General features: G+C 38.0%; 1 protein-coding gene across 2 annotated transcripts in view; it reads right to left on the reverse strand.

Moving 5' to 3' along the window:
* LOC124612805 (protein HBS1) overlaps nucleotides 1-22,704 on the reverse strand; it is a 194,621-nt gene that overhangs the window by 139,951 nt on the left and 31,966 nt on the right. The window contains exons 4-5 of one of the 2 annotated variants that reach the window (XM_047141223.1): nucleotides 21,966-22,007; nucleotides 8,475-12,841 (exon numbers count right to left, since the gene is read on the reverse strand). In XM_047141223.1, the coding sequence (XP_046997179.1) occupies nucleotides 11,238-12,841; nucleotides 21,966-22,007 (1,646 nt within the window). In that variant the 3' untranslated portion in view covers nucleotides 8,475-11,237. Of the gene's footprint in view, nucleotides 1-8,474; nucleotides 12,842-21,965; nucleotides 22,008-22,704 lie in introns of those variants that run through there. The other variant, XM_047141222.1, reaches the window with a different exon arrangement.

A 22,704-nucleotide genomic window follows, 5' to 3' on the forward strand; every position in this document is an offset into this window, starting at 1 on the left:
TTCTGGTCCAGACTGTATACCAATTAGGTTCCTTTCTGAGTAGCTGATGCATTAGCTCCATACTTAACAATCATATACAACCGTTTGCTCGACGAAAGATCCATACCCAAAGACTGGAAAGTTGCCCAGTTCACACAAATATTCAAGAAATGTAGTAGGAGTAATCCACTAAATTACAGACTCATATCATTAACATCGTATGCAGCAAGATTTTAAAACATAAATTGTGTTCGAACATTATGAATTACATCGAAGAAAACGGTCTATTGACACACAGACACATTGATTTAGAAAACATCGTTCCTGTGAAACACAACTAGCTCTTTATTCACATGAAGCGCTGAGTGCTATTGACAAGGGATTTCAGATCGATTCCGTATTTCTGGATTTCCGGAAGGCTTTTACACTGCACCACACAAGCGGCTCGTAGTAAAATTGTGTGCTTATGGAATATCGTCTTGGTTATGTGACTGGATTTGCGATTTCCTGACAGAGAGGTTGCAGTTCATAGTAATTGATGGAAAGTCATCGAGTAAAACAGAAGTGATCTCAGGCGTTCCCCAAGGTAGTGTTATAGGCCCTTTGCTGTTCCTTACCTATATAAACGATATGGGAGACAATCTGAGCAGCTGTCTTCAGTTGTTTGCAGGTGACGCTGTCGTTTATCGATTAACAAAGTCATCAGAAGATCAAAAAAACTGCAGAACGATTTAGAAAAAATATCTGCATGGTGCAAAAAGTGGCAGTTGACCCTAAATAACGAAAAGTGTGAGGTCATCCACATGAGTGCTAAAAGGAACTCGTTAAACTTCAGTTACACAATAAATCAGTCTAATCTAAAAGCCGTAAATTCAACTAAATACCTAGGAATTACAATTACAAACAATTTAAATTAGAAAGAACACATAGAAAATATTGTGGGGAAGGCTAACCATAGGCTGCATTTTATTGGCAGGACACTTGGAAAATGTAACAGACCTACTAAGCAGACTCCCTACACTACACTTGTCCATCCTCTTTTAGAATACTGCTACGTAGTGTGGGATCCTTACCAGGAAGGACTGACGGAGTACATCGAAAAAGTTCAAAGAAACGCGACATGTATTATCGCGAAATATGGGAGAGAGTGTCACAGAAATAATACAGGATTTTGGCTGGAAATCATTAAAAGAAAGGTGTTTTTCATTGCAACAGAATCTTCTCACGAAATTCTAATCACCAACTTTCTCCTCCAAATGCAAAAATATTTTGTTGACACCGATCTACATAGGGCAGAATGATCATCACGATAAAATAAGGGAAATCAGAGCTCGGATAGAAAGATATAGGTGTTCATTCTTTCCGCGTGCTATACGAGACAGGAATAATAGAGAATTGTGAAGATGGTTCTATGAACCCGCTGCCAGGCACTTAAATGTGATTTGCAGAGTATCCATGTAGATGTAGATGTAGATGTAGACAACCTCATAAAATCATGGTCCCTGCATATAAGCAGGGGACTTTTGAAGCTGGTGGAGGCTCTGCAATGGTGTAGGTGTGTGGAATTGGAGTTATATGGGACCCATTAATATCTAGATAAGAATGTGACAGGTGACATGCACATAAGCATCCTGTCTGATCACCTGCATCCATTCATGTCCACTGTGTATTCCGACATTCTTGGACAATTCTAGCAGGACAATGCGACATCCCACACGTCCAGAATTGCTATAGAGTGGCTCCAGGAACACTCTTCCGAGTCCAAACGCTTCCGTTGGCCACCAAACTCCCCAGACATGAACATTATTGGACATATCTGGGATGCCTTGCAATATGCTGTTCGGAATAGATCTCTATCCCCTCATACTCTTATGGATTTATAGACAGGCCTGCAGGATTCATTATGTCAGTTCCCTCCAGTATGACTTCAGACATTAGTCAAGTCCATGACACGTCATGTTGCGGCACTTTTGCAAGCTCGCGGGGGCCCTACACGATATTAGGCAGGTTTACCTGTTTCTTTGGCTCTCCAATGTAAATTGGCAAGTTGGTGGCTCATGGGTTCCAATATAACTGACTGAATTGATGTGTCAAAAGATCTGGATAAACTGTTACTCATCACAGTGCAAGACTGCAAAAATAACACAAGAACATAAAAGTGAAAAGAGACAAAAAGAAAGATCGCACAGTGATTAAAACATTTACTTAACATCTAAGTATCAATTCTTACAGTCCACAAAATGCTAAACATTTGTTTGACCTGGATTAAATTCCTCATTCAAAACATTCTGCTGAATGATAAAAGAGAACTCCATATCACAAATGGGTTTAAACCTGGTTATCACTGTATGATTTGTAACAGCCTGAACAATGTGAAGAAGCATGTATTAATGACGATGAGTAAGCAGAGCTGTTCCTTTGCAATAGCCCTCTTTAGGAAAAGTGAATTTTGAAAAACACAAAATTATTTTATAACAAAAATATCCATCGTTGACCCACATTTATGAAGCCATGTGGGAAGTATAGGTCTCCTTAATACATGTACCTTTCTTAAAACTTACCTTCACTTTACAAATAACTGCCCTTGCAGTTTCATACCCCACTGAAGCATCTCAAACCACTTAGTGAAAGCTTCTCTGTATGCCTCTATGTGAAGACTATGTAAGGTCATTTCAATGTTTTGAAATGATATACTTTCAAAAACATTTTGGGAAAACAGTGATTGATTTGCACAATTGTACATAGGGAAGGAGACTAGATCGCACAAATCACATTTACTAGTGACCAGCTTAAATGCAAATGCAGACCATTTTCAGACCATATTCTAAAGTTGACGTCTGGAGATGGATGTGCGGAGCAGGAACTGCAGAATCCTCCAAATGCTATGAACAGCTGATTAATTCAGCAGTTGAAACCATCTGGAGACTTCTGCAGTTCCTGCACCAGGGATTCATCTCCACACACAAGCCTCGTAGTATGTTCTGATGACGGTCCATCTTTGGAATGAACCCAGTCATCAATAAACGGGATTACTGTGACATAGACTGTTATTCTAAGTAGAGTTTTTAAATGATTCACACAGATGGTTCCTTACAGTTTAAAAACAAGATTAAGGCAACATCTGGAATCAGGTTTGGAGTTAAAGGTGTTGATGTTGCAAGTATTTTGATTTTGGACATGTGTTCTCATGATGGAATGAATTCCCATACAGAAATTCTATTGACCTTTCTATTGGACTTTTTTTGGTTTTTTTTTGCCCTTGAGACGTTGGGGCAGACATTCCAGCATAATAGCCTGCTCTTAATTCTTGAAGTGCCCACTTGCATCACCTACTTTCCTTGTTCTTGTCTGGTTTAGGAGACAAATATCATCATCAAGAATGCAGATGCATCAGATTTTGAACAGCTGCTGCTAAAACACATTAAGACTGTCAATGGTACACCAAATATGAAAGCTTTTGCTCCTGGGTTGAACTGTGTGGCAACCACAAACAGCGAACATTCCTGACATGCATACTCACATGCAAGATCTTGGTTAAAACTGGGAAGTGAGTCCTGAAAGAACACTGAACAGTAGGAGTCCTCTTCAAGCATTCTCCAGACACTAACTGCATTTCTTTTCATTCTGGCTGTCACTGGGACCTCAACTGACTTTAATCTTCAAAGCACTCACTAGGATTGAGGTTAGTTGACCTTGAAGGTACAGCAAGAACCATTAAATCAATGGAGTGTTGACACACACACACACACACACACACACACACACACACACACGCACAGATATATGTGAGCGTGCGCGTGCGCTCTGGCAAGTAGGGATTGATGAGAAGGTGTACAGCTTTACTACACATGCAGGTATCCAATAAGCTCCTGCAGATGAGTAATGGGTGAATCTGATGTACAAGCAGGGCAGGCACATGAGATGTCATTTCATTTCACAAAAGCACCTCACAAATATTTGTATCATCACCAACTCTGTGTATATTACTTTTCAGTCCATTCAGACCTTGCCGTCACAATTAATAACACACAGACTAAATTGCTGATCCATGTGAGTTCCTTTAATGCTGTGTACAGATCCTACTGTTAACTTTTATGCATTAACATAGGCTTAACAGGTGTACTGGTTTGGAATGGTCACATGTGTACTCCAAAGTGTCTAACTGTCCACTAGTATGAACAACCACACACTAACTACAGTTAGAGCCAGGTTTACCATTCTCATGTTAAGCATGCTCTTCAACTCTATGTTAAGTGCCAAATGAAACTGATCACAATACCATGTCACCTGGAGCTTCAAGCAAAAATTTGGTCCTCAGATCTGTACAGGTGCCAACAATCTGTCACATAAATCTTATAGCATTGGAATCCTCCCGGCCTCAACCATCACTAATCCACGTCCAAGACCTGTTTCTAGTCCCCTGACCACCCCGTACCATTCAGATTATCAGTCCTCCTCTTACCTATGCTTTTCATTAAGCAAGCCTGTAACTGCTCTTGCTTGGCCTTTCTCAGCTGATCCTGTTTTCATACACTTTTACTGACTTCCATTGATGTCTCTCATTTTACCTGTACTTTGCCTATGCCACATTCTTCCACCTACCTCAGCTGATCCTCTAGAAAGCAAATGTGACACATGAGCTACAATAACTTTTTTTAATGCTTGACCATTTCGCAACACTACTTCTGTTTATTATATGACTGTCCTTCCTAAGAAAAAAATTTTACATCGAATCTTATGTTCGATAATACATGATGAGAGGCACCTAAGACAAGTCACCGAAAACTATCAAGAATGAGTAAATATCTCAAGGTACCGTTTTTCCTAAGTTACACTGGACAATGTGTTGAGATGCTTATGATATTCCTTGGTCTACTGTCGCAACGCTCCATCAAACAGAAAATTCATTTATGATACTATTTAAATTAATAATATTACAGCACAGATGTGCAGAAGTAATATTTTACATATTATTTATACTATGTACATTGATCAGTTCCACCACAAAATTCTTCAATGAAGGAAACAGAATTGGCCACCAATAACTTCTGTAGGCTCCTCTTACAATGAACTTCATTATTTGTTAAATGTTTTATATATGTTGCTAAGTTATTGAAAATGTGTGTTCCTGAATAATGAGCACCTTTCTAGGGCAAAAGACAAGACTTCCAATCTTTATGAAGATTAATCTTCTTTCTAGAACTGATTTAATGAACTAAGGTGTTGGTTTGAAAAAAAACAAAGACATACTACATGTGACAAATTTCAGTCAAGAAACAATAAATTAGCAAGTAGCAGCTATGATCCTTAGTTCCTTGAACAGACCTCTGCAGGACATTTTTGAGTTCACACCACAAATAATTTGTGTTACACTTTTTTGAGCTCTGAAAACTTCAACTTGGCTTGATAAGTTACTCCATTACAATATTAGGTAATAAGAGTAAGGGAAGTATGCTAGCTTTTTCATTTTTACATCTCCTATATAAACAACATCTGCACAGCAAATAAAGATTTGTTCCAGTGCTTCAGCAGTTCTGTGGAATGCTCCACCCAACTAAACTTACTAACTAGTTGTAATTTCAAGAATGTAAAACTGTTAACCAGTCTGTCTGTTTTCCTTCACATTTTAGACATATACTGTGAAGAAACCTCTTGCAAGTTCTGAACTTTAAATAATGTATCTTTTCAAAGTTTTGTGCTAAAGAATTGGCCAGGAACCGTTTACTAATGTCTATGAAAATTTCATTTGCCAGTAATTCTAAAACTCTACTTTAGTTGCTGTTTATTGAAATGTTTGTGTCATCTGCTAAACAAACAAGCTTGGCATCTGCTAATGTTACTGTGAAAGGTCGTTAACAAAACCAGGAAAAAATGAAGAGCCTATCACGGAACCTCATGGGACATCACATGTAATTATTAGATTGGCACTTACGTTCACAGTGTTTCTGTTTTCATGTTGGTATTCTGGTTGCTGTGGGTTTATATTAATTTGTAGTTCACTGTTGCAGTTTGAATTTACATACCTGTCATTTTGTCATTCAGAGACAGTGAATAGAGCTATGGATGCTAGAAAATGGAGTGCCAAGAGGAGAAATCGGAACATTTCCGACATTTCAGTTCAATAAATGGGTGACAGCGATGGAGGCTACTGGAGAAATCTGTTCTGTGTACAGAGAGAATGCCACTGTACAGAACACGGTAAGAAAATGGTTTCCTCATTTTAAGGAGGACTGTTTTGACATTGGTAACCCTCCACATTCAGAAAGACCTTTGGGGTTTGATGAAGATAATTTAAATGCATTACTCCACAATGACCCGTGTCAGTGTACTCAAGAATGAGCAGATGTGATGAACTGTGACCATTCCTCCTATCATGTATTGTTATTGCTGATGAGAAAAGTTGTTTGTATGCAAACACAAGGAAAAGAAAGGAATGGTTGAGCACAAAGCAGCAACTTTCTGTACAAAGACCTGTGAGCATCCACAACAGATAATGTTATGCATCTGGTGGAACAGCGACTGTGGGGTGTACTACGGATTGATCCCTGAGGTGTAACCATCACTGCTGACATTTTTTGCCAACACTGTAGTGTCTTGCAGATACAATCCAAGAACAACAACCAGGAACACTGCATGAAGTAATGCTACTCCACGGTAATGCCTGCCGGCATATTGCTAAACTGACAAAGAACGTTATACAGGAGTTGGGTTGGGAGGTCTTCCCATACCCACCTTATTCACCAGATCTTTTGCCCTCAGATTTTCACCTTTCCCACTCTCTATCAAACAACCTTCAAGGGATTTCCTTTCCAGATGAAAGTGCACTCCAAACATGTGTCAACAAGTTCTTCGCCCCAAAACTTTATTTCTACAGTCACATAATCATTGTTAACATCGAGTATTGATTTAAGTGTCAGGAAATCGTTTCTGAAAGTATTTGTATGGAGTGAAGCCATGTATGGAAGTGAAACATGGATGATGAATAGTTTAGACAAGAAGAGAATAGAGGCTTTCGAAATGTGGTGCTACAGAAGAATGCTGAAGATTAGATGGGTAGATCACATAACTAATGAGGAGGTATTGAATAGAATTGGGGAGAAAAGGAGTTTGTGGCACAACTTGACTAGAAGAAGGGACCAGTTGGTAGGACATGTTCTGAGGCATCAAGAGATCACGAATTTAGCATTGGAGGGCAGAATGGTGGGTAGAAATCATAGGAGGAGACCAAGAGATGAGTACACTAAGCAGATTCAGAAGGATGTAGGCTGCAGTATGTACTGGGAGATGAAGAAGCTTGCACAGGATAGAGTGGCATGTAGAGCTGCATCAAACCAGTCTCAGGACTGAAGACCACCACAACCACAACAACAACAACAACAACAACAACAACCCCAGATTGGCAGACTGCTGTAAATAGTGAAGGTGAATACATTATTGATGACTAAAGTTTCTGTCACGTGTCTGTGTGTGTGTGTGTGTGTGTGTGTGTGTGTGTGTGTGTTAAACTTATGGAAAAATGCTACGAACTTGTGCACCAATCCAATAGTTCCCAGCTGAATGATGACAGATAGCTTAATACAGGACTTTGTGGAAAGAAATAGCTTACCAACGTGCAGCCGACAACAGCTGTTCCTGAGATTTAACAATCTATACCTTCCACGAATAAATACACACATGGGCACATCAGTTATGACATGACAGCAGGAGTAATTTTTCTCTGTGCACCCCAATTTAACCAATCAGAAATTTAAAAAAAATTTTTTCTATGCGTACTTTATGCCTTTTTTTATTTTTTAGATTGGTATTTCACTACCACAGAACTAAGTATTGTGTCTCTAAAGCTGCTGTTCCCAAATGCAAATGCCACTTTCGATTTATATATTACATCGTCTTCATACTGGGTTCCACAACCATAAGTTCATTAAATGAAGGTGGCTTTTCTCCACTTACTTTATACTGACACAGACCACCTCTTCATTCTGTAACTTTTTCAGAATTTTAAAGCCATTATCAAATACATAGCTTAGACAAGGTGTTGTGTGTAAGGAATAGGCTTTATACTCCATTTCGGTTTATAATTTGTATTGTTCTTGATGATTTGCAGACAGATGGTGCACTTAAAGCATGAAATTGCTGCCTTCTGTTATGCTTTATGCATATATCTTAAACAAAATAGCAATCAGAAGTTTTAAGAGAAAGAACACAATTATAACCAAGTGATATACAAGTTGATAAACCCACATACCAAATGTGGGAAGCTCAGTTCTTACCATTCGCAACACACATGGAAATAGCTTGGCATACTTTTAAGATCTGAACCATGTAGTTCTACTCCAAAAAAGAAAGAATTTTAAGAATAATGTTTTGGGAAAAGGCATGAAATAACTTCTTTGCCCATTTTTCAACTTGACTTAAGAACAGAAAATGTCTCTCTGAAGGAAGATGACTGAGTATCTTTGCCACATACAAACAGAGATAAAGCTGGCACAGCTAAATAAAAAAACAAATGGGAATTTCCTTTATTAAACATATAAAAATCAATAGTCGCAATATGCACAACCATATTTTCAACAATGATTTCATTTTCTTTAAAAAACTAATTCTATCACACGAAGAGAGAAATTTGTACCATATGTGAGCAATTTGTCATTGTACTGTAATAAATACATAAAAAAATAAAAATCAATCACAAGTGCACATTATTTGAGACCAACGAATCACTAATAACACCACAATCTACATTAAAATTCTGCCTCAGTATAGTGACAAAAGGACCGTAAAAAGAAAATATCAATTCAGTCTTTTTAATTCAATACTAATACAATTCAACGGTTCAGAACAATACTATCTTAACTATCAATGGAGTCACATGTCTTCTCATTGTCCAACCTCACATTTATCTGGTGTAATATGATTGTACGTGCTATCTTTATTGGTATAGCTTGCAAACATGAAAGACCAAACATCATAACTAGACACTAGATCAGATTTCTGTAATATATCATCCTTTACATTGGTACAGCATGAGGCTTGTGAGATCAAATAATTAGTGTTTGGCAGTTCTATGGTGGCATTCAACTGTGTAGTAAAACAATGATTTTGAATATGTTTGGTATTACTGATCAGTGGGTAAAAACAATTTCAGCAAAAACTAGTCCTAAATCTATACAGAGTTACAGGAAACAATGCAAGCACACCAAATATCACACATCAGAGGTTATTATGCAAGGGATTAGGGATCATATAGAATTTTTTTGAAAACGTAGGATAAATATATATATTTTTAATGCTGAGTACAAACTAGGATTTTTCAAAAAGAAAGAAAAAAAAGTTAACTATGATGTGTGGGAGACACACACGGATCCAGATCCAGGAAGAAAAGCTACCTTGGAAGATACCACAGGCAGACATTTACTGAATAAAGATAATTATGGTGTTTGCAGAGAAACATTGCTGACAAGATGAAGAGCCAGAATGACAATATATTCCTGTGTGCCTGCTTTAATCTCCAGCAGCTACTGAATTCTCCCTACTTTGACACATCTTTATTCTACTACTAATGAAAACTCGTCACTTACAATTTTACTATCTGTAACCTAAGGAAGAGAAAAGAAGATTGTCAATGTGGGACGAGGGCACTGGAAATTTTCTTTCTATTTATGATGACTGCAGTGGCCAACATCAAAGCAGATTTGTCTTTATCATGTGTTTCCTCAGTGTAGCTAACCTGTCAATTGATTCAATTTAGTCTTTAGAGAAGGAGCACATTAAAAATGAAGGAGACAGCATGTATGGCATTATAAGAGAGCCAAAAAAGGGCATCAGCATTTATATACCAGCTCAATGGTATACACCAGCTGCTACAGGACAACAAGGTAGAAAATGATACATGTCTGAGATCTGGCAAAGTGATTTTTTTCTTTACTTCAAAGAGGCATATTCTAAGGTTACAGATTGGACCACAACAGAAAATTGAGAAAGGATGAAATGGGTTGGAGTGACAGTTTTGATAGTGAAGAAATAGAAACCATGGAACATGTTTTTTCCAAATATAAATATGGTGCTGAGTACAAAGCAAATGATTCATTGCATAACTCTGAGGCTGCAGGCCACATATAGAACACGCAGCTACATTGCCATTCACATATTCCTCACCACTACCAACTTAAGAGGGGATAATTTTCAACTTTATTGCTGCTTTGCAAGAGAAATATTATACCAACTACTTACCATGGCTTTTATGACAACTTGCACATGTGAACCTCATGTTAAGCAAGATGAATAAAGGTGTGTAATAATTGTATTTTGATGACAGCTACATTTTCAGTTTAAATTTTATCTTGTTTTTTTAATATCAAATTTTTTTGTACTTCACTTACATGTGTGTCCATGCACAGAAATTCACTGCTGAACTGACACTGTGGAATCAACTGTTACTGTCATACGCAGAGCACAATATAGTTTAACATGTGCACCTTGCATTGATAACCATGTACGTTTAGAGGAATAAAATCTTAAAGTGCTGTTAATTTTGGTTATTAATGAATTTAACAGCAATTTTCACTCCCAAAACACTTCGATATATGTAATCACTGAAATAAAGTGAATGCCAATGATACAAATGGTCTTTCTAAATAAACAACAAGACTGTAAAGTTAAGTGGTGATTTTTGAGAAACAACGAAGCTTTACATTTGTTATCCTGTAAAATTTCACAGAAGTAAATTGCGATAATATTATTCCGAACCGTCAAATTTATACCTCAGTGAAATAATTGTAGTTTTAATTGAAATACTTTTTCAATGAGTAAAAATATAATCACTTAAGCAAAAGGAAATGTAGTTTGTGTGAATAAGAGTTTTAAACTGCATCCAACAAACTGTATGCACAGGTCTGTCAGTTGCTCACTATTCAACAACAATGTACTCCCAAGCCAATGAATTAATGTTATATCTATGTAGAGACATGAAACCAGAACACAATGACAAATGATTTACAGTAGTGAACCAGAGAATTCCCAAGTAAGGACAATAGAGTAAAAAAAGAAAATGTTTGTATAAAAGTGTAAATGTTCCTGGTCCCAAAGACAGAAAGAAGCCCATACCACTGACTTAACAAAATCTAGTTAAATGAAAACAACATATACTGTACGGCACAATGATTTAAAATGTCAATGATTCTTATTAATTACCTGAGGTGTCGTTCTTTTTCAACCACTACAAATTTTAACACCATATTTCAAACTGCACAATACACTCTTCACTTCAATCTAAGATAGGTCAAAATAACATCATCTGGGGATGGAGTATTGAAAGTAAATCTGCTTATACTTTCAGATATTTGTCTCTTTTTGGACACACTTTTTACATGATGGACTCTCCACTTTCTGCACAACACTTTACCAAATGCTGAGGGTTCTCTCCTGGACTGACTATATTTCTCTCTTAATGCATCACTTGCATCCAATAAACAAGGTAAGTTAGGAACAAATAAATGATCTTCTGGTGTCAAGTCAATAGGAAAACGTTTATCTTGTGTTGGGTAGTCAACCACAACAGAATCTTTAGTGCTCTCTCCTTGTGTGTTCTTTAGAGCACATTTCAAATCTATAACCCAGTTATCCGTATCATTGCCTTCATCTGCCATAGCACTATCCATACTAGAAGTATTTACATCTTGACTACCATCAGACAAAGATTCAGATATACCTCTCCTTTTTTGTGCAATATGCAGACGTGGTATAACAAACTGTGGGCATGATTCTGACTTCATAACCTCATAATTACCAACTGCATGAGGGCTATTGCAGTATGAAGATGATTTGTGTACTAGATGATTTTTGACAATTTCCGACAAAGAAGACAAGTTTTGATTTCCAGATGATGATGATGTTTTGTCACTGCTCTTCACTACCCTTAAACAAGCCACATGATTAAGCATTTGAACTTTTGACTTTGTATCACTCTGACACAAATTTAATAAAACTGGAGATCCTAATGGGCCTGCAGATTCACCTGCATTCTGTGTTGACAATCTGCTGAATCTCTCTGCCATTCCACTTTCAGATGTTGCATCTATGTCGTCAATAGACAAATGTCTGTCTTCATTTTTTGAATATTGTTCACAATGGGGTTTATGGGGTACTATATCTTTGCTTGCTGTGTCCGGTGCATCTGCAGTACCAAAACTTTCACTGTGGCATTTTACTAGTTCATCACAGACTGCTCCACGACTATTTGCATCTATGAACATCTCACTTGTCGTATCACAATTTCTTAAAGATGGAACTGTTGGTGCCCTGCATGAAAGTTCAGACTGACTTATCTCCAGTATTTCTAACTTCTTTTCTGAAGGAGTTACATTCTTCAAAGAATACTGTTTTGCAAGTGTAGCCAGCGAAGAAAATGCTATTTCATCTGAATCTGAATCATCCCCTTCTGCTATGTTTTCTTTATCTGAATCTTTACGAAGTTTCTGTAGGCGTGGTATTTGAAATTTCAATTGGGTCTCAGGACAGCTATTAACAGCCTTCAGTCTGTCATTTGATGAGTCATTGTTAATTTTCAGCATCCCAGAATTTCCTGAAGTATTCGTAGTTCCACAAATATTGTTTACACTGCCAAACTTTTCGGTTCTTTCATTAACAGTTAGTGAAAATTCCTTGGGCAAATTACTTTGTTTCATATTAAAATTAGAGGACAAATTTGTACTGTCTACTGCTAAATGGTTTAACATTAAAAAGTCTGCATTCAAACAATTATGCTGTGGTTTCCGAGTTTTACAATGAATATTGAAATGTTTGTGTTCTTGATTTCTTGTCAAATGACTTTGCACACAGGGATAAAAATCACTAAAATCATCATCTTACCTTCCACATCACCAGTAATAAGTCATTTTATGGAGGGCAGATGCATTAATAATGATTGAGCAGTGATGATGACATTCCACATAGATGACAGGTGAATATGGAAAAGAAAAGGAAAGGAAACAATTGATATGTTATTACAACAGTAAAAATATAAATTAATAAAAACATAACTAAATCAAATATGAAAACAACAATGACATAAGACAAATCTGCCTACATAGTTCACATTAAATGACAACTGATAACCAAAACTGTAGTGTGGTAACTGTCACTGAAAAAAGGAGAGTAAATGAAACAAAGGGGCTTGTGTGTTTTAGCTTTGAGAGGCCATTATTTTTTTAATATACTGGGCAGAAGTTAAAGAAAGGTCTCTACTTCATACAACAACAGAAATCTTACTATAATTTTTCTGTTAATATGCAACTTCATATAGTGAACATAAGCAAAAGAATGGATAAACCTCAGTCATTAAATATGGATGGAGGAAGGCATTAAATGGTGGGAAATGACATACTATATGGGAAATGCACACACTGCATAGATTTCTTGCTAAAATGATTCTCAGTAAACAACAAAGAATAACCAATACAAAGTTGTAGTTTTCTTCTACTTCTTCCCTACCTTCCAGCTCTTAATGTCCAGGTACAGCACACTTGTTGAATGTCTCCCATAACAATCTACCTGATTACTGTTTCCTTTGTGTTGCCGCCAAGAGGAATCGTCAATATATGACAGGAACTATCATTCAAAGCAAAAAATTCTAGAAACATGGTATCCAAAATGCATACTTTAAGAGCCATGAGCACTTCATCTTTGATACGGTGACACAAATCTCTTCTACTACAAGCTCTTACCTTCCTATATCTTGATGGATGGTAGTAAATACCAAAACAAATGCCTAGTAACCATGGGTTTAAAGGTGCATACCATAACAGCTATGAGCACTTCAATACTATGAAACACATCTCTTCAACTAAAGGAGGGTTCATAGCTCTTAGGTAATGCACTTTAGAGCCTTTGTTACCAAACTTTTTTTCTTGTTTTGGTCCATACTACCTCCTCTCAAAATACAGTGGACAAAGAAAGAGTTTGCAGCAGAAAACATTTGTTTCATACTAGAAGGTGAAGAAGTGCTCATAGCTCTTAGGTATAGATTCAAGAGCTCATCTTTGGTAGACTCTTTCTTCCAATGATCATTTCTCTCCTATCCCTGGATGTTTATGATTCCTCCTGGAACACTCTGTACATTGAAAATTCATTAGTGTGCGAAAGTTGATGACAAAAGTAACTTTCGCATGATGTGTCACTGTCAAGTAACATAGCTTCATGAAACTTGGACATACATAGAAAGAATCAGCACAATATGCTATAAAAGATAACTGAAAGAAATATGCAGTGAGACACACAGAAATGACACTTTTTTTTATCAAAGACAATAATTGCACTGATACCACTGCATTTCATGATGATCCTCTGGATATTACAGAAGCAGGGACATAGTTCTCAACAAGGTGTGTGATTACTACAGATGGGAATGCATGCTCTGCAATGTGCTACCATGGTGGCAACAAGGTTGGTAAACAGTTCATGTGATAGAGCTTTTCATTCCTACACCAGCACTGTTGGCATCTGCTGGATGGTTGGTTCATGTGGCCGTGCTGCAATTATCTCCACAATGCACCTTACACGTGCTCACTGGAACTTAAATTAGGGGAACCAGCAGGCCAGGCCATTCGCTCAATATCCTCTCACTTCAAGAGCTTCTCCACCTATGTCGTTCAATGTCATCGTGCACTGTCACCCATATAAAGGAAGTCACCACTGAAAAAACACACGTGGGGAAGGAGTACAGTGTCACAATAATGTTGAATCGTGAATGTACCTTGTTCAAAGATTTGCAAGTCAGTACGTCCATGCAGCATTATGCCTCTCCACACCACAATAACTGGATCACCAAAATGGCAAAGTTCAATGATGTTTCTGGGCCCATTACACATTCCCACCTCTTGCCACATGTTGTACATCCAGCACTGTCTAACATTATCGTTTTCATGATATAGTTGTTATAGTGTGGGGAGGCACAATGCTGCATGTATGTACTGACCTCCAAATCTCTGAACACTGTACACCAAACAGTCAGTGTTATTGTGACACTTACTCTTTCCCCGTATCATCTTCTCAGGGATGCATTTGGCCCTGACTTCACTTTTACAAGTGACAATGCAGGACAGCATCAAACGGCGCAGTTGGAGGAGTGATAAATTTAATTGAGCAAGTGTGGGATGTGTTGGGGAGACATGTCACAGTACAGCCACATGCACTGACCATGCAAAAGCTGCCAACTATGTTGGTGAACGAAAGGAACACCCTATCATACGAACTGTTTATAAACTCTGTTGTCATCATGGTAGCACATTGCAAAGCATCCACTGCTATTTGCAGAGATCACACACCCCGTTGAGAACCATGTCCTGCCTTCTGTAATGTCCAGGGGACCATCATGAAACATGGTAACATCAGTATAATCATGCCCTTGAATAGAAATGTCTCACTGTGTTCTTCTTTTAGCTACTTTCTGTACTACAATGTAGCAATTCTTTCCATGTATGTCCAAGTTTTATCATGCTATTTTACTCTGAAGTGACACATCATGCAAAATTTACTTTCATCCTTAAATTTTGCTCACCAGTATATGTACAAATCTTGCTGCAGCCGTGGAAGAGGGTGTTTAGGTGTGTAGTGTGGTTGTGTGTAATTTTACTAGAAGATCAAAATCTAAGAAGCTACTGTGAAAACTATTTTCTGGTATGTGTTTCTATGCTCCACACGTCAGTCTGCTATAGGTGAATGGTTGCCTTTGCCTTTACAAACTATGCATTTGTAATTGTGATGCTTGACAGCAAATGCATGTTACACACTTCTTATATAATTTTGTTGTTATGGTTCCTAAAGTCAACTGTTCATTCGAAGTGGATGGAGGTGAGGGGAGGGTGGGGCCATGTATTATAGAGAAAATTAATTTCTGTGAGAATTATTGGAAGGACATAATCTGTGACTAAAACAAAGGTGGAGATTTGACAGCAAAATGACAGAGGAAAATAGAAACTTTAAAAGTAATAAAAGGTGGCCACCATAGTATTTGAAAATAACCCCTTCTGATATTCATATAAATTCATTGATTATAGAATATCATAGCAATCCAAACTGCCAACTTATCAAAAACGTACTTTAGTGTAAGGGCTCAACATGATAAATGTGTGCGTATGCATGCGCAAGCACCCCCTACACGCACACATGCATACTTCATACTTTTTCCAACTGTCTTGGTAGCTGTATATATTCACCATCCCAAAGTTTTAGGAACATTCGGCAGTGAAACATTGGTGACACCCTATCAACCATGTCTTTACTTTTGGAAAGATAACAAAGTCACAGGAAGCAATAGCAGAACTGTAAGTAAAGTGCTCAATAATTTTGCAATTTACTGCAACCAAATAGAAAGTAGCAATTTTGGAGTGTGTGTGCGATTTTTACAGGAATGAAATCAGACACTGTCATGTCTTGACCTTGAACAAATGGTTTTTGCCATCTGTGTATTTTAACGATTGTGCCACAAATGATATCAAATGCCATTCATTCATATTGATCCTCTTCCCCTCCCTTTATTGCATCCCATACTAGCCCAAAGTTACTCATTTTTTTAGATAAAAATTCGTTTATTTGCATATTTTATGAGTTCTCCCTATGTTGAGAGATTTTGCTGTCTTTCCATAAGAAAAAATACAGCTGCAAGGATGGCAATTTCTTTTTATTCCAGATGCACAGCTCCTAAAGATGTGTGAGGTGATGATGCATCCAGCAGCCAAGAGACGTGTTGGAAACTGATAAGCTATGGATTAAGTTCAGTGAAAATTATTCTGCAGAAGTAAAATATATGTTCTGAGTTGCAAATTCTTGTCTAGTATTCTCTGTATGTCAACCTGTCAGCTAAGTTGGCTGAAAGCAGTGTGCAGAGCTGTCGCACTTCACTTCATAATAATGTTATTGGTATTCTTCTGACACTTTAAGAGGGACACTGTTTTACCAGCTATAATGTTGCAATATTTCTAATATTTTGTGAATTAACCCCTTGACTGCTCTGGACGAGTTAACACACATGCCTTTGTACCAGTCCCTGTGTGCTCTGAATGTGTTTACATGCACCACCAGTCAGGTAGAAGGACTGATAGCACGCGTAAACATGTTCAGAGCACCAGGGACAGGTACAAAGGCATGCGCATTGACACGTCAAGAGCATTTAAAGGGTTAATTCACCAAATATTTGTGTAGACACTTTCAGGGTACCAGGTAGAAGACCTGATCGCGCGCGTAAACACGTTCAGAGCACACTGGGACAAGTACGAAGGTGCGCGCGTTAATACGTCCAGAGCAGTAAGAGGTTCAGAGCACACTGGGACAAGTACGAAGGTGCGCGCGTTAACACGTCCAGAGCAGTAAGAGGGTTAAGCATTTCAGTTACTAGCCAGTCGAACATTTTCAAACTATAGTTGTACAAAAATATGTCCGCATCCCTTCTTCAGGATGACAAGAGCGTAACTCTGTACATAGTGGCTACCGTTGGATCTGTGACTGCTATAAGTTCATAAAATTTAAAAGGAAAACCTCTGTCATCAATCACAATTGTGCTCTTTACTTTAAAAAAAAAAAAAAAAATTGCAATATGCATTCAAGCTGTGACAGTGCATCACCAGATGCTTAACGTGTTATTTGGTCATTACTTTTGTATTAAAGGAGACCATTCACCAAAAAGTAGATGTGTTGAGTTTTAAGAGGCACATATGAAAAGAAAGAAAATCACAGTAACCCTTTTACGAGCTAGTGTAAAATGCGTGCAGTACACACACACACACACACACACACACACACACACACACACACACACAGTGCTATTCAGCAGTAACCATGCAGAGGCATAAGAGAGTGTGTGTGTGTGTGTGTGTGTGTGTGTGTGTGTGTGTGTCAGGAAATAGGAGCACCCCAAAAGCTGGCAAGTTTTCTTTCTTTTTGCATGTTCCTATCAACAACTCAACACTTCTGCTTTTCGGTGAGTGGTCTCCTTTAATCCAAAAGTTTTTACACTCTGAAATTTTCTACAACATTTGATCATTATTTTTGTTTGACAGTTCCCACTGGTCCGCTTCTGTTATCAGTTGTACAGATTTGAAGTAGATATTATTTACATTATGAAAACATAGAATTTGGAACTGTTTAGAAATAACAATAAAAGTTTAAGTACCTACAAATAGGCCTTCAGAACTCAAAAATACATTGAGCTTTTTTACAAAGCTTACAACTGTGACCAAAGGCAGACATTTTTCCTTTATATTTGAAGAACAAATGTCGTAATCTGGCAGGAAATTTCGAAAGCAGTTATGTTCCATATACTAACTACATGTTAGAGGAAAAAGTTTTGGTACAAGAAACTCTTCTGTTCCCAACGTTTTGTCCAGGACTCTGCTGGACAACTTCAGAGGTGCTCCTCCGCTGAGTCTTGCCAAATGATTGGTCAGACGTCTGAGAGTGACATATATACTGTAGGAAAGGGGGTGTTGTCAAGGTAACATGTGACGAGCAGAGATAATCCTTGTCAAAGATAAAACTTAACTATCGATTGTTGTCTTGTCAAAGATAAAATTTTCTAGCAATTCTGCAGAGCTACTGCCCTTATGTCGCTAAGTTTCATTGCCTCCTCATTTCTATTAAAATTATAATGATGCTTATAAATTTCAATGGCTTCTCTGCATAGTCGTGGATAATAACTTGACGTTGTAGACAAAATTTCTGTTTCAGAGAACTTCACTTTGTGGTTTCCTGACTGAAGAGCATGCTCTGCTACAGCTGATTTCTCTATTTTTCCTAGTCGGCAAAGACTTTTGTGCTCTTTTACCCACGTATTTACGCTCCTCTTGGTAGCTCCAATATAAACTTTACCATATGTACATGGAATTTTCTGTAGACCACATGTCGACAGAGGAGGGCGTTTATCCTTCACAAATCGGATTACTTGACTGATTTTCTTTGTTGGTCTAAAGACCGGTCTGATCTGTTACTTTTGTAATAAAAGGGAGAGGAACCGTATTTTTCCGTTGTTGTGGTTCATCCTTGTCCTTCGGTCTTATGTTCCTTGGTCACAGAATTCTCTTTACCTCTTTGCCTCGAAGGCCTGCTTCAAATGTTTTATTTCAGCGTCCAGGTGTTCCGATGTGCATATCTGCTCTGCTCTATCGACAAGACTTTTAACGACACCTCTCTTTTGTTGTGGGCGGTGATTGGAGTTTTTATGCAAATACCTTTAGTAAGTGTTACTTTCTGAAAAACTTTGATGTTCCAAACTTCCATCAGACTGTCCCATAACTAAAACATCCAAGAAAGATATTCTATTATGATTTTCCATTTCCACGGTGAACTGGATTTTTGGATTAATTTTATTCAGATGATCAAAAAATTCATCCAAAGCCTTTCTACCATGGGACCAAAACACAAATGTGTCAGTTTTCCCAATATATGGTTGTAAACGAGCTGCTAGATTGAGATTTTCACTCTGCAGCGGAGTGTGCACTGATATGAAACTTCCTGGCAGATTAAAACTGTGTGCCGGACCGAGACTCAAACTCGGGACCTTTGCCTTTTGCGGGCAAGTGCTCTACCAACTGAGCTGAGTTGGTAGAGCACTTGCCCACAAAAGGCAAAGGTGCCGAGTTCGAGTCTCTATTTTATGAATTTTGGGTACAACATACAGTCTAGGACACACAGCTTCACTGACTCATATATAAAAGACTCGCGTCATGTTATTGAGAAACTTGAAGGACTAATTCTGGCTCCTTAAGATATTGTTGTAAGTTTTGACATAGTGTCCTTATTCATTATGATTCTAGTGAAGGAAGTTATGATTTTCATAATGGATATTTTTCCAGGAAATTCGACTGCTTGTTTTAGACATTGCCTTACATTGAGTCAGTTCTAGTGGGATGATGAATTTTATGAGCAACTTGACGATGTAGCACTGGGTAACCCATGTGGTACTGTGATCGCTAATTTCTATATGGAGAAATTCAAACAATCAGCTCTGGACAAAGCAAATAAGAAACCATCTCATTGGTATTGGTTTGTAGATGACACATTTGTGAAACTTCCTGGCAGATTAAAACTGTGTGCCGGACCGAGACTCGAACTCGGGACCTTTGCCTTTCGTGGGCAAGTTCTCTACTGACTGAGCTACCCAAGTATGACTCACACCCCGTCCTCACAGCTTTAATTCCGCCAGTATCTCATCTCCTACCTTCCAAGCTTCACAGAAGCTCTCCTGCAAACCTAGCAGAACTAGCACTCCTGGAAGAAAGGATATTGCAGAGACATGGCTTAGCCAAGCCTGGGGGATGTTTCTAGAATGAAATTTTCACTCTACAGCGGAGTGTGCACTGATATGAAACATCCTGGCAGATTAAAACTGTGTGCTGGACCGAGACTCGAACTCGGGACCTTTGCCTTTCACGGCAAGTGTTCTACCGACTGAGCTACGCAAGCACGACTCACCCCCCGGAATTAAAGCTGTGAGGATGGGGTGCGAGTCGTGCTTGGGCAGCTCAGACGGTAGAGCACTTGCCCGCAAAAGGCAAAGGTCCCGAGTTCGAGTCTCGGTCCGGCACACAGTTTTAATCTGCCAGGAAGTTTCATATCAGTGCACACTCCGCTGTAGAGTGAAAATTTCGTTCTAGACACATTTGTGGTTTGGTCCCATGGTACAAAGGCTTTGGACAAATTATTTGGTCATCTAAATAAAATTAATCCAAAAATTCAGTTCACCATCAAAATGGAAAATGATAATAGACTATCTTTCTTGGATGTTTTAGTTACGAGACGGTCCGATGGAAGTTTGGAACAAAGTTTTTCAGAAAGCAACACATACCAACAGGTATTTGCATAAAAACTCCAAACACCGTCCACAGCAAGAGAGGGGTGTCATTAAAAGTCTTGTCGATAGAGCCAAGCAGATATGCACTTAGGAACACCTGGATGCTGAAATAAAACATCTTAAGCAGGCCTTAGAGAAAAATGGTTACTCAGGCAAAGAGTTAAAGAGAATTTTATGACCAAGGAACATAAGACCGACGGACAAGGATGAACCACAACAACGGAAAAATACAATTTCTCTCGCTTTTATTAAAAAAGTAACAAATCAGATCGGTAAGATTTAACAGAAACATGACATCAGATCGGTCTTTAGACCAACAAAGAAAATCTGTCCAGTACTTTGATCTGTGAAGGATAAATGCCCTTCTCTGTCGACATGTGGTGTATACAAAATTCCGTGTACATGTAGTAAAGTTTATACTGGAACTTCAAGAGGAGTGTAAATATACGGGTAAAAGAGCACAAAAGTCTTTGCCGACTAGGAAAAATAGAGAAATCGGCTGTAGCAGAGCACGCTCTTCAGTCTGGAAACCACAAAGTAAGTTTTCTGAAACAGAAAGTTTGTCAACAACGTCAAGTTATTATCCACGACTATGCAGAGAAGCTATTGAAATTTATAAGCATCATGATACTTTTAATAGAAAAGAGGAGGCAATGAAACTTAGTGACATTTGGCCAGTAGCTCTGCAGAATCGCTAGACAATTTTATCTTTGACAAGACAACAATCGATAGTTGAGTTTTATCTTTGACAAGGATTATCTCTGCTCGTCACATGTTACTTCAACAACGCCCCCTTTCTTACAGTATATATGTCGCTCTCTGACGTCTGACCAGTCATTCGGCAAGACTCAGTGGAGGAGCGTCTCTAAAGATGTCCAGCACAGTCCTGGACGAAACGTCGGGAACAGAAGAGTTTCTTAAACCATGACCTCACATTCAGAAAGCTTTGTCATCCAGTCATGAACGCCTTCATCCAATGAAGGAAAAAAGTTTTATCTACTTTGCTAGTACAGCTAAATTCTATCCTACAGAGATACTAGCAAACAGTATTTGTTTTAGCGCAAAAGTAGGGCGAATAAGACCACTGACGCAATCTTCAATTGAAATATCTTATCTACAGTAAACTAAGACAGAAAGTAATAGTCACCTCGATTTCGATCTTTCCTCTCTCGCTGTGGCTTGGGGTCATCTGCAACAGTAAATACAATTTAAAAACATATTTATTGTGTTATGATTCACTATGAATAGGTCCAATATCTCACCTGAAATACAGAGGTGACACCATGGTTATTGAGTCACCGCAAGTAAGAAAATAGCACAAGTAGCACATACAATATGAAAGTAATTGGCATATTGAGTGAAATATTGTGATGGTGAAGTATAATAGCTTGTTGTGCAAAGCAGCAAAATAATAATGATACCAATGTTATGCAAAGAAAATATAATGCAGATCAGAAGTCTTCCACATAAATACAGACCAATGTGTGAAGATATCATATGCAAACACTGTAGACACAACATGCACACTAATATTTAATTCTTACATTTCTCATACAAAAACTCACTACAATTAATGCTTTCATAATTTCTGTGCCACTTTTTAGGTTTCTGTTTTGATAATTAGACTGAAACCCACTTACAAAGTGCTATAAATGATAAACTGACATTACAATGATTTTGTTACAATTTTAATGCCAAAGAGTAGTTGCTGATCTCAAAAATCATGAGGAAAAAATTGGTCAGAACAATGTGTTGCTTTGTACACACAACAGTAATGTTTTGATAAAAGTTATTAACCTCTAACAAAGAGGACACATGGAGCAAACCCATGGAGAAGAGTTTAACATTCTTAATCATCATAGCTTCAACGCTGATAAACATTGCAG

The sequence above is a fragment of the Schistocerca americana genome, chromosome 4 (assembly GCF_021461395.2).
Source record: "Schistocerca americana isolate TAMUIC-IGC-003095 chromosome 4, iqSchAmer2.1, whole genome shotgun sequence".
Taxonomy (NCBI): Eukaryota; Metazoa; Arthropoda; class Insecta; order Orthoptera; family Acrididae; genus Schistocerca; species Schistocerca americana.